The following is a 12,163-nucleotide window of genomic DNA, read 5'->3' on the forward strand; positions in this document are numbered from 1 at the left end:
GGAATCGCAATATTTTTTGCAATTCTTACATGAATCCCGTTTTGCAAGTCCTTAATAGCGATTCCTTATGAATCGCTATTAGGGGCTCGCAAAACGGGAGAATGATGAATCTGGCTGTTAATTTCCAATTTTTGCAAGTGGAATGATTGTCAATGAGGGGTGTTGGTGCCTGCAGAGAGAGGTTTAAAAGGGTTTGGCCAGATTGTTCAAGAACCTAACAGCAAATTGGAGGGAGCTGACCTTCGTATTGTGCCTCATGTTGAGTGGGCTGTTCGAAATGACTCCAATTGAGTCGTGACACCGATGTGATCATTGTGCTACCTAGATTTGTTGCAATGTTCATAAATCAAGGATTGTCAGAGTTATGGATACGTTCAGGAACAGGCGAGAAATGATACTTAATCCTGCTTCATATTCTGTATAAGAAACTTGACCCAAAGGCACATATTCTTACAGGTGAGGAAACTAAGCAAAATTGGAACAACGCTTGGAGCTTTAAATGTTGAACCTGTGAAGTTTCTAAAAGGATTTGCAGAGACAGAAGAAGAATGTGGCTGTTTATAATAAGTTTATATTATATATATATATATATATATATATATATATAATATATAATAATAAGCTTAAAAGCCTTAAAAATACTGTGTGCATGTGTGGAAAGCGAGTTCTGACTGTCACACGTTTGACGATCTTCAGTACAGTGAGTACAAGACATCAGTCCTGCTAAATGACCTGCCACTGACGTCATATTCTGTGCGTGGACACGTTAATAGAGTATTCTTCTTGATCAGAAGATGTGTAAATTTTTTGGGTCATGCATATGTAGAGAAAGATCTGTGTGAATTTTGTTGGGAAGATATTGATGGGATGCTAAAATCTAGGAAATTTCCAAAGCCTATACCCTTACACATACATGTACTTGCAAAACCCGTGCTACAAAATGATGTCCGTCGATATACTCTTCTCAAATGTACAATATTATGCAAATGTACTACGAGCGATTGCCAAAACAAAAAAATAAAGTGAACTACGAAAATGTGATAAACATTTTTTTTTTCATATTCAGATCATAAACATTGTTTTGTGTTTACATAAAAGGATTAGACACCATTATTTGTTTAATTTCTATATGTGTCTTTTCCTGAAGGGCTATTTTCTGTCTTTATAAAAACTACTTGACCCCAAAAACCTATGTTTTGACACCAAAATGAAGTATATAGGTCTCATGGTTCCTGAAATATTACATCATCACGGCAACACATATGCCATTTTTTTCAATTTAATCCGGAAAAATTTGGCCCAGAGCAGCAATGTCTACCCAAGCTAAAAATCTTCTCTAATGATCCAAAAACAAAAATGAAAATCTCTAGACAACTAATTTTTTTACGGAGGTGTATCAGGGAGCAAGGATTAGTAAAAGGAATATGGCATGTGAGCCTGAGGATCAATAAAGGACTAAACATAATATTTGTACTATATCATCGAACTTGGTGAGTGTAGGTCTCAATTCAGCTGGATCCAGGCCATATTTTCAAGATACCCATATAAGATAAACAAACTACAGTGAATCTAAAGAAACATGTCTGGAAAATCTGCCATTTGTCAGAACCTCCTGGACTTGTGCAGGACCCCACTGCTTTAGAGGTACAGTATTCCAAATATTTTTTGACGTAGGCTTAAGAATCCCCCATATAACCACATATTCTACAGCACTACCAAATTTAATGTAATGTATGGCATCCACTGTTCTCACTTTGAAGACCAGAATCACATCTCAATATTGCTTAATAAGTATGCAATATACTTTGCATGATGACTCTTGCTGTCTTTATTTAAACCGTTTATAATGTTTCAAATCTAACGTACATTTATTATCTATAATTTGATAGATTTAACAGGGATTGGAGGTACCACAAAGAAGAACGAGTATGGATAACGAGGGCACCTGGCATGGAACCAACTCTGAAAACGAATACTTATGAAAGGGGAACATACTACTTCTTTGACTGTCTTAACTGGAGGAAAGTAGCAAAGGTATTACCAGTCCTATTGTTATTCATGCTTTGTTAATCTAACTGCTAAGATACCCTTAAAAATTAAATATTTTCCTTTAGCTGCACAGTTACATTTGTTCTACTTGATACGTTTGTGCTTGCAACTTAGGTTTGCATTTATTGGACATATAATACTTTGCAAAGGTGTTTGAAGTTAGTAATGTGCAACTAGAGTGCAGTAGCTGTAGTAAAACTGCTTTCTAGGTGAGTTCAATTTTTTATATCAATATATTGCCTACATTTAGAAATATGAGTTGCTAGTGACTTTAAGTCCCACAGAGAGTACCTTGCCATGCACTAAATTGTTTTCTCTGATCATATGTTCTGTTTTAAATTGTTAACATTAAAGTTCATTTCAATAGCAGTTGTAAACATTTTCAGTTGCATTAGGCTGTCAGACAATGTAATCTGCTATCACTTTCAATTTGCTTAAACTACAACCTTAGGGGTGTTAAATGTCTTTTATAGCATACACTATCATCAGTGGTCTCTAGACACGTAACTGAATAAGCAGCAAATGTACTAAAACCCAATAGTATGCATTAAAATCGAAAAGGCCAAGATTATAAGATGAAATGACTGGGTAGAAGTCTCTGAGCGTAGGCAAACCTGGGAGTGAATTCCAGAGTCTCGCAGCTGAACCAATGAACCTACGGCTACCCTCTTTTTTTGTTCTTGAACCTCCAAACAACCAAGTAAGTCGACAAGGAAGGTCAAAATTTCCTCATAGGGATGCGTTTTTGGAGGTGTTTTCTGATAATGCTTGGGGAGTTGCTTTCTAAAGCCTTCGAATAAGACTGCTTAAACCGATATGCACTGCAAGATTGGAAGCCAATGTAATTTGTAATGCAATGTACTGGCATGGGCTGGACGTTGGTTCCTGATAATCAGTTGCCATATTTTGAATGATCTGACACTTCTGTAAGGGATATTTAGGTAGTGCCAGACAGAGGGGTTTCTCCTATCCCCTCCAGCTCTAACCACAGTATGCTTGCAGTCTGAAGATTACAAAGGAATGATCTTCTGTGCGATTTCATTATGAAATGTAATCATCTTTATTTTTAGTAACTCGCAATTTCCTACTCTATATTTGGACAGTCAGAAGAGAAAGAAGTTTCAAGGAGACGTTTCTATAATTGACTATATGCGAACTATGAACAAGACACCTGAAACCTAGACTAATGTTCACAATCCAATTTGTCAGCTGGGGCCAGGCCTAAAGGACAACAGACAGTTTATGCGAGTCAACATCAGCTTGAACTGACAACAGGCTCTGTGACCATTTTGAGCCTTCTATCTAAGGAGCTTTGACATTTACATTGTTACTATCCAGGGCCCACCACCTGCGTAAAGTGATGTGGGGATTGGGGGGTGCCATCTCTCTGCCACAGACGTGGAGGATGGCTTTCACGTCTCCAGATTGATGTGGCTAACTTTTCTTGATGGAATTAAACTGCTTTCAGAGGCCCAATTTACATGCATCTAGCAATAGGGAATGTCGTTGCAATGCAAAAGAGGTAAATGTGATCAGTTTGAGTTAATTGTCATTTTTTTAATGAAAATAAGTGCTTTCAAATTTGGATTGAGTTAGTTACATATTCCAGTCTAGATAGTGTTGTCTTCATTCTTATACAGTATGTTAAACTCCTACTTACATTTACGCCGGTCATGTTTTTTATTCATTAATTTGAAGAACAGATAGGCTCCTTTCTCCTGAACAATTCTTGTTTAATATATTACAGTTTAAAAAGGAAATACACTGGTTACAATCCATAATGATTGGCAATGTATTTATAAAAACTCACATTTGTTACCATTTATATATAAGAAAAAAAGCGACCACCCCAGTAGACAATCTCACTTTGTATGTATAAAATCACTGTGAGATTGGTTGATGTAGTTAATGGCCAATTGAGAAATGTAAAAGTATTATGATAAAGATCAGTTTATTCAGTTATTGTCAGATAGTACTAATGTTTACCAGTTAAAACTTAAAAACATATTCACAATTCCTGCTGCTCTATAGGCCATAGATGCTCTGATAGAATCTGGGCTTTTAAGTTCTCAAACAGACAGTTCCCTATAAACTATATTGACATATAAGGTTTTCAGTTGGAAGCTATAAAATCTCAGGCAGCTCCTTAAGATGCATCTTGGATGTACACTTTACAATATGTAGGTAAATCAACTGCCACATTCTAAGATAAGATTTTCCAAAGTCCCCGTTGTCAGTGGCAAATAAGTAATTGAGGATGACACAGTAGTATGTTATGCCACAGCACAATAATTGCAATTTTGTGTTCATTTAGTACATGTGCTTTCTTTCCTTAGATGCCTTATTGTTCTCCTACTCTTTTTGCAGGCTAAGGAGGGGGAGGGTTCCAGTCACCACCAGAGCTCACTGGGTCCCACTGCCTATTGCGCCTACAAAAACGTAAGAAAACATTAGGGTATCCAAATAAAACATTTTGTAAAACAGACAAAATTGCCCTTTTATTGATTGGTAGAGCAACGTTTAAGTATTGTGCCCCAAGAATGCAGGACTTGCAATGGTTTAATTTTGGCAGTTTTAAGGTAGTGGACCCATTTTGTGGGGGCTGGTGAAGGAGAGGTAATACTTGACGCAAGTTTCATGTCACTAGTTTTGGGTGGTATGTTTCATTTTGCATACCTTTATGGACTTTAAGATGTGGTTCAGTATAACATGTTTTTATTTGTATACCTTCTCTACTTCAGATGGTGTAGAAATACAGTAGTGCATCTGGAAATTATTAGCACTAGAGCATTTTAAAATTATGAGATTAAGTTAAAGCTTTCGATTGCTGAATGCCTTGCTCTTTGCCAGAGTTTTAGGACTTCGGTTACATTGTCTGAGGAGAGACCTTTCCAGATTACTCCTATGTTTACAGCACCTTTCTTCCTTACAAGTGGCATTTCCTTACTGCAGTTGGGGAATTGGAAAAGGTTTCACAGAAGAGTGAGGAAAAAGGCTATGAACCCCAAAGATGTAGGCATTCTGCCACTTGTCAGGTTTTGGTTCATTATTCCTGTTTGGCTTTCCATCAGTGTTGTCCCATTTCTCCCCCAATAGAGATGAATGTTTGATCAGCATCTTTGTTGCGTTCTTGCAACTTTATCTTGTTAGAGTTTTTCATTTTCAAGGAACCTTATCGTCCACGTGCATCTCTTGCGCCCCGGGAACCACTTAACTTGTTGTGGAATTTGTTTAATTGTGAATGTGTTTCTTAGTTTGTGAAACTATCTAGTTCCCAAAGTATTAAAATGGCCATAGAGTTTCAACTTGAAGACCACGTTGGCAGCATGAGCTATACATGACACGACTGAAAGCCAACTTTTTAATGTTATTTTAAACCAGATTAATGAATCATGGGTTGTATAAGTAAGCAACTGCAGCTTCTTAAAGTGCACAATAATAATAAAATGATTTATAAAGCACATGGTTATTCTATTCGGAGTGTCTCCCTGTGTTACTCATGCTAAAACCAGTACTGAGACTTAAGTAACCGGCTGGACCAACCTATGGTTGCGTAAAGGACCAGGCCTTAATAGGCAGCACATTTCCAAAACTTTTCCGCACTAATGTGTCCTTGAAAATAAACAACTGTGACTTTTGAACTAATATATATTTGGGGCATTGCAAATATGAATCTGTAGGGCACATGCTTGCAGTCTATTCCTGTTGTGTTTAATATGACCAAATACAAGCATTTTACATTTGTTTTATTTGAAATGCAGCAGCTCTTGTGACAGATATCAAAATAGCACTAATAGGATCAGAAGTCCATACGCTATTGGCAGTATGGGCACCAGTGGCCCCTCTTAACTAGCGGCTTCATTGCAATACTTATCCCAATTTGCTGAGGCCTGATTGAGGAATAGGAAGCCTTGTAAGTTTCCAGTAATTAGGACCATCTATCTTCCAAGTTTCCAGTTAGGAAGACCACCATTCTTAATCGGGGTCACCCCGGATGGCATTGCATCTACAGTAAATAAGGCTGTGCTGGATGGTGTCAAGTTTTCTATATTTTTGTCTTTTTGAAACTTGACCATAAATCTCTTTAAATTCACATCGTTTCCTGAATGAACTCTGTTTTACTTTCTGTATTTGAGTTTTTTGTTCAGCACCTGTACAGCCTGATGGCACTTTACATTTTATTCTGTGATCAAGCTCTTCATGGACGTTGGGCTCACTTCTAATGTTACATATTCAACTCCATGTTTTGAAACAAGTTAAAACTTTGTAACATTCAGGTTACAAGTTGGACCCAAGGAGACTAGTTTACGTATCGCTACACTTCACATCACATCTTGCCAAAATGCTAAAACTGCCTAAAGTAAACAGTGACAAAATGGTCAATTACCTTAATGTTCATAGTCTGCTGATGGTAACTCCAAGATGCTTAAGGTACTTAGTGACTACCACATTAACAAACCGTTGTTCCACCCAAATCTATGCTCTTAATCCTGCCAATTATTTGGATCTTTAACCTCCCCCTGGCATTCAGAATGCTAGAAATGACACACTTTCTTCAAACATACCTTCCACCTCATGAATATGTGGTCCCCCTCCAGTCTGCTTAACTACTCCCAAATGCCTCTTCAACTAACCACCCTCGGAAGACCTGTCCTGAGCCCTTGGGCTTTTTCATGCTTCTACATTCCAAGTAGTGCACACGTTTGGCATTCTTCTCACTCATTTATTTCATAGTGAAGCATGGCATCTCCTCATCTGCCATATGTAGATCTATTCAGATTGTAATAAACTAGATGCTAGAAGCTGCTCTGCCATGGCTTTGTTTGATATTATGTACAATGTTTGCCAGGGTACAATTTGAACATCCTGTTATCTGTGTTTGTATGATTATATCTATTAGAGGCCATTTTATGATCTGCATTTGGCCTGATAATGAATTCTGTTTCTCTTCATCGTCTCATTTCATAGAAATTCATCCCGTTATATTTTTGTGGGTCCATGAGTTTTAAATATATTTTGTCAGTTTATAGGATTTTACGGAGTGCTTGCTGTTAGCATGACCCTAAAGCTATCCCAGTGTGTCCAAGTTTTTTAATTTCTAAATGTTGAACGTTTTGGTTAAGTTTTTGAATGTAAATGCATGTTTTTCTATGAATGTGTTCTCATTATGATCTAGATATACTTGCTTGCAATTTGTTTGAGAAAGAAATGGGTCTCTATAACCTAGGGCACATATAACGTTGACACAGCAAGTGGGGAGAGGCTGTTAATGGAGAATTAGTCCTTTCAGTAGGCTATCCAAATTAACGTTTCCCATTGCACTGGGTATCATTTCAAAGGTTCACATGATGAATAGCTATTATCCCCATTAAATGATAATGTAGCCACTTTTATATATTTTTTTAGTTCTATAGGCAGCTCCCTGCCTCGTTGACAAAAGCGTCCAGACATCTTAACATAAGCGATGTGATTGGTACACATTAATATGACCCTTATGTGCTACCTGGCACACAAAAAATGGACCAGCATAAAGTAATGTGACAACTGTACAAGCATGACAGTTCCTCTAAAACCACTAAAACCTTCTAGAGAATATCAGAAATAACATTTTCTTTTGTTTTAATGTAGGCTGAGTATTACTACTCACCATGTGAACTTGTGAAGTGCTGCTCAGTAGATGGAGTTTTCTTTTAAGGTGATTGTTGTTTCTTGTACTCTTTCAAATTCCTTCTATGAAGAGATTTAACGTTAATCTTTTTGAAGATTTAGAAAATGTCTGGGGCATTGAAAACCACATTAAACAATGTATTTCTAGTATTGTAAAAAGAAGCATGATTTGTATGTCAGTCTTCCTCTTGCCCTTCACTCAAACTTCACACCCCACCTCCCCCACTTATTACCTGGCAGTGTAAAGCCCAATGAGTATTCTTTACAACATTAGATTCATATTTTGACACTTGTGGGATTTTTTTTCCCCATTGACATTTCCGCGTCTTTGTAAGCCTGTGTGTGTGTCTGTTTGTGTGTGTGTATGTGTTTTAAGAAAAAGTCCGATGCTAATCACATATCAAAACACCTAGTACCCTTAGGTTTTCCTGTAAATTTAAACCGAAACAAAGAGCAAGTAGAAGTAATAACTGAATCAATAAGATCAACGGCATTAAAATTATCTTGATTACACGTTGTTTCTATTAATCTAGAAGTTCATAAGTATGGTAACTGCAGTTTTCACTAATGCAATCTCCATATCAAATATTACAACCATGTGCTCCAAGTTAAATCTTTAAAATAATTAATTTGTCTTTAAAGAAGATCATAGACACGAATGTAGAGGAAAACTCAAATAATCAGACAGGAAAATGAATCCCGAAAATAAGACATCCAAGAGTAAAATACAGGCATCTGATGAGTCTTTCGACCAGAGTATTCTCACATAGTGATCAGCACAGTCAATTATTGTAAAGATGGAACTCTGAGCACATTATTGCAATATTTGAAATTGGGATTACATTGATGAAAGCTACTCCTGAACTTCAAGATTATTAATGAAGTGTTCTCAAGAATGTTAAAAACATTTATCTTACTGACTCTGAGATCACCTCTACTTGCTCTTTGTTTTGTTCAATATAGAGGTGTGTGTGTGTAAAAAAAATACGGCCCGTCATTGTTCTGTTCTTTATCAGTGTCCTTTGAGAATCTTATTTGCTTGAATGATGAAGCTGATCATCCAAATCTACTGCATTATACTGAGTGAAAAGAATTAGTCATTGCTCCAGAATAGATGGCATACGCTTAAAGTCTTGTTTGAGACAATTTCTGCCACATCGTCCTCATCGTCGACTTCGTGTGCTCTGCTTCTCTGTTTAAGTTGTATTAAGCTGATAAGTCTCCTTTTTCCATAGTGTATCCAAGCACTACATTCCTGGTTCAAAATCCCTGAAATTATGAGTTGCAGAACTGCACGGAAGTACATGTGTAAATTAAATATCCCTCTTGCTTTAGTCCCATTATTGTGGGACTAGAGCTACATGTTGGTGTAAATTGTGCAAATGTAACATTGAAAATAGCCCAACAAAGTCCAACGTTTCATACTCTTGTTTTCCCTCTGGCAGGAGTTTCACCTGGAGTACGACAAACTAGAAGAAAGGCCTCATCTGCCCTCAACTTTCAACTACAATCCTGCTCAGCAAGCCTTCTAAAGACTTACCTATTCATGGGGTATGGCTGTCTCAGCACAAAACTCACCATAACTGCAGAACTAATGTGGATCAGACATCCTGGTTTTTATTCCTTGAGGATCTGGCAATTGTCTCTTGCAGAGGGATCACCATTGAGGTCCTGCCTTACTGATTATGTGCTGCCCAACAACTATAATTCTATTTGTTTTTCTTTAGTTTGAGCAGGGTCGGAAATTTATTTCTCGCCAGCAGACAGACTAGGGTCTGTATACACATGCAAGTACAGTACTGACATGCGTTTACCACTTTGTTTCCAAAATGTTAAAAAAGAAAAAAGGCAAAGTTTCATTGTTCATTGTAGCACTATTTGATAATAAAACAACAAATGTTTGTGCATTTTATGTAAAGATCCTTCTCATATTTCAATTTGAAAGATGAGTAAGGTCTGCTCCCTTCATTTTACTTCCCCTTCTGTTTTCCAAGGGCAGTTTTCGCCATGCTTAAATGCAAGAATATTTGACTGTTTATGAGGAAGATATTGCCACAACCTCTGAACAGTTCACAGAGTTGTGCATTACTGAGCTTCATCTTTCCAAAATGAGCAAAACACTGTCCAGTCTTTGTTACTATTTTGTAATAAATGTGTACATTTTTTTTAAATTTTTGGACATCACATGAATAAAGGTATGTATGTACGAATGTGTATATATTATATATATATGACATCTATTTTGGAAAATATTTGCCCTGCTGTACCTCATTTTTAGGAGGTGTGCATGGATGCAATATATGAAAACGGGACATTCTGGAACTGCTGGTCAGGGGACTCCTTTGTCGCCCTGTGCACTAAGGGGCCAGATTTTCAGCAGCCGAGAACATCCATACCCAAGTGAACGTGATGGGACTTAAAACAGTGAACGGAGACAATTCACTCTGGCTGTTTGAACAGCAGCGTTTCATAGGAAGAAATAAAACAGATCAATCTTGTATTTTCTGACCACACAAAGGCTTCTTCTATTTGTAATAAAGTAGAAAAGCTCTCCTCACTGCAGTGTTGACTTTGATTTCAGAATGATTGTTAAATAATTTCCTGAACTACAGTAATAAGCTACTGAAATGTTAAAAATCACACCGTTGGGCATTTCAAATAACTGTGAAGCTCTTGACCTGTGTTTCACAGGATCATGTATTTTTTATGTTTTCGAGGTTACAAAACATGTTTTTATAAGAAATAAGTATAGATCGCTAATAATATAAATGTCTTGTTAAAAAAATATATGCATGAAAGTGAAATTCTTGTGTGCAAATTTTTAATAAGGTGTTGTCAGGGAATATAAATTCTTATATTTTGCAGATCTTATCCTTTCTAGCACTGCTGTTCGTTTTTGCTACGTTCCGAACACTTTAAGTTATCACTCTTACGTATTGTCCCTGGTATACATCTAATTTTAGGGAAGTACGCAGACTCCCCACTATCCAGTCAAAAATACAGGCAGTGACGAAGAATGACTTTGATGCACTTTTGCATGCCGCTTGTTACCCAAACTTGTGATGGTTGATGTCACTGTATGCTGATAAAAAAACTGAACGAACATAGGAGCCACAGAAAGAAGCAGGTTGTGCAGAGACATAGCACAACTAGTTTGTGCCCAGGTGTGCATGCCTAGGTTTGTATATGTTAGAACTTTAAAGCTAGAGTAATTCAGTTGGCAGCTGCGTTTGATTTCTCAAACACTGAATAGCTACAGTGTGTGCAACAGGAGTGCAAGATGCAAACAACTGATAAAACTGCCTCTTCTGTTCATTCAAGCATACTAATATGTTTTCAGGATAGGTGCAGCCTTTTTCCATGCATGTTTTAAATGGGCTCATGAAGAAAATTTAGAACTAAAATGCTGCTGTCGCATATAGTTTTTATTTGACACTGCGTAGACATTTGCTGTTTGTCTGGAACAAAGAGACCAGATGTCCAATCTTGGCTTACTCTTTAACTTAGATTGTATGGTCCTGTGCATTTATAAACTAAAACAACAAGCACTTAAAACTAATAATTAGTGGTATAATTCACTGTGTGTTGTTAATTATTTGAGCATTCTGTTCACACATGATATTTTTCCATTCTTATTGATACTTCTAACTGCAGATTCATCACCTTTAAATATCCTCTGGTGCAAGACTGGATATGGAATGATGTTCTTTTCACGCCTTCGTATGTGATTCTGGAGCTAGCTCCTACTTTTTTCTTGTCAGTTTACAAGCTTTTTTTCCAAACTTTTCCAGTGACCGAGGAAACATCCCCTCCTAAAAAGACAATGTTTAAGCCTTGCAAGAACTGTTGCAAGCAAACAACTGTGAATGGTCCCTGCAAAGTATGCTTCTGGTGTCTAGGGTGGGCCATGACACCAATTTGTGCTGGGATTGTGCCCTGATGAAGGTGATATGCGACTGTAAAGCTAAGCTGTATGTCTATGAACACTGTAGGAAGTCTCGTAAGGCATGTTTCCATCCTGCTCGAAGTCAAGGACATGGACTGGTTGCTACTATCAGGCCTGTCCTGTGACCGGTCATCTTTGTGATCCAAGTCTTCCGATAAGTCCAAGTCAAAGAAGAAACGTGAAGTACTAGCTGGTCTTAACTCCGCCTAGCCATGCTGCCTCTGAGAAGTTGTGAGGATGTAAAGGTGTCTCCCGGTCTTCGTTATGGTCCTCTACTAAGGAACCTATTCTGCAGCTGGTGTCTGTGTACCCCAAATTTCTGGGTTAGTTGGCAAAGCCAAAACAGATTGAGGAATTCAAGGAGGCCATACTCCATATCTTTTCCAGCCTAACGCCTTCCTCTGGTGTGCCTTCATGTTGGGTTGCTGCTGATGGGTCCACGCTCATCCCTGTCTGGTGTTCTTAAAACTGATTTGCGTTCAGCACCGGCTTCGGAGCCAA

The 12,163-nt window shown here is 37.6% G+C and overlaps 1 protein-coding gene across 10 annotated transcripts in view; it reads left to right on the top strand.

The window, feature by feature from the left end:
• Positions 1-10,273, top strand: part of CNOT2 (CCR4-NOT transcription complex subunit 2) — a 427,872-nt gene extending 417,599 nt beyond the window's left edge. For 3 of the 10 annotated variants that reach the window (XM_078673914.1, XM_078673915.1, XM_078673910.1), the window contains exons 15-16: positions 1,890-2,034; positions 9,162-10,273. In XM_078673914.1, the coding sequence (XP_078530040.1) occupies positions 1,890-2,034; positions 9,162-9,248 (232 nt within the window). In that variant the 3' untranslated portion in view covers positions 9,249-10,273. Of the gene's footprint in view, positions 1-1,889; positions 2,035-4,416; positions 4,489-7,677; positions 7,745-9,161 lie in introns of all 10 variants that reach the window. The other 7 variants (XM_078673911.1, XM_078673913.1, XM_078673907.1 and 4 more) reach the window with 5 other exon arrangements.
• Positions 10,274-12,163: the final 1,890 nt, after the last annotated feature.

This window comes from Lissotriton helveticus, chromosome 1_1 (assembly GCF_964261635.1).
Source record: "Lissotriton helveticus chromosome 1_1, aLisHel1.1, whole genome shotgun sequence".
In the NCBI taxonomy this organism is placed as follows: Eukaryota; Metazoa; Chordata; class Amphibia; order Caudata; family Salamandridae; genus Lissotriton; species Lissotriton helveticus.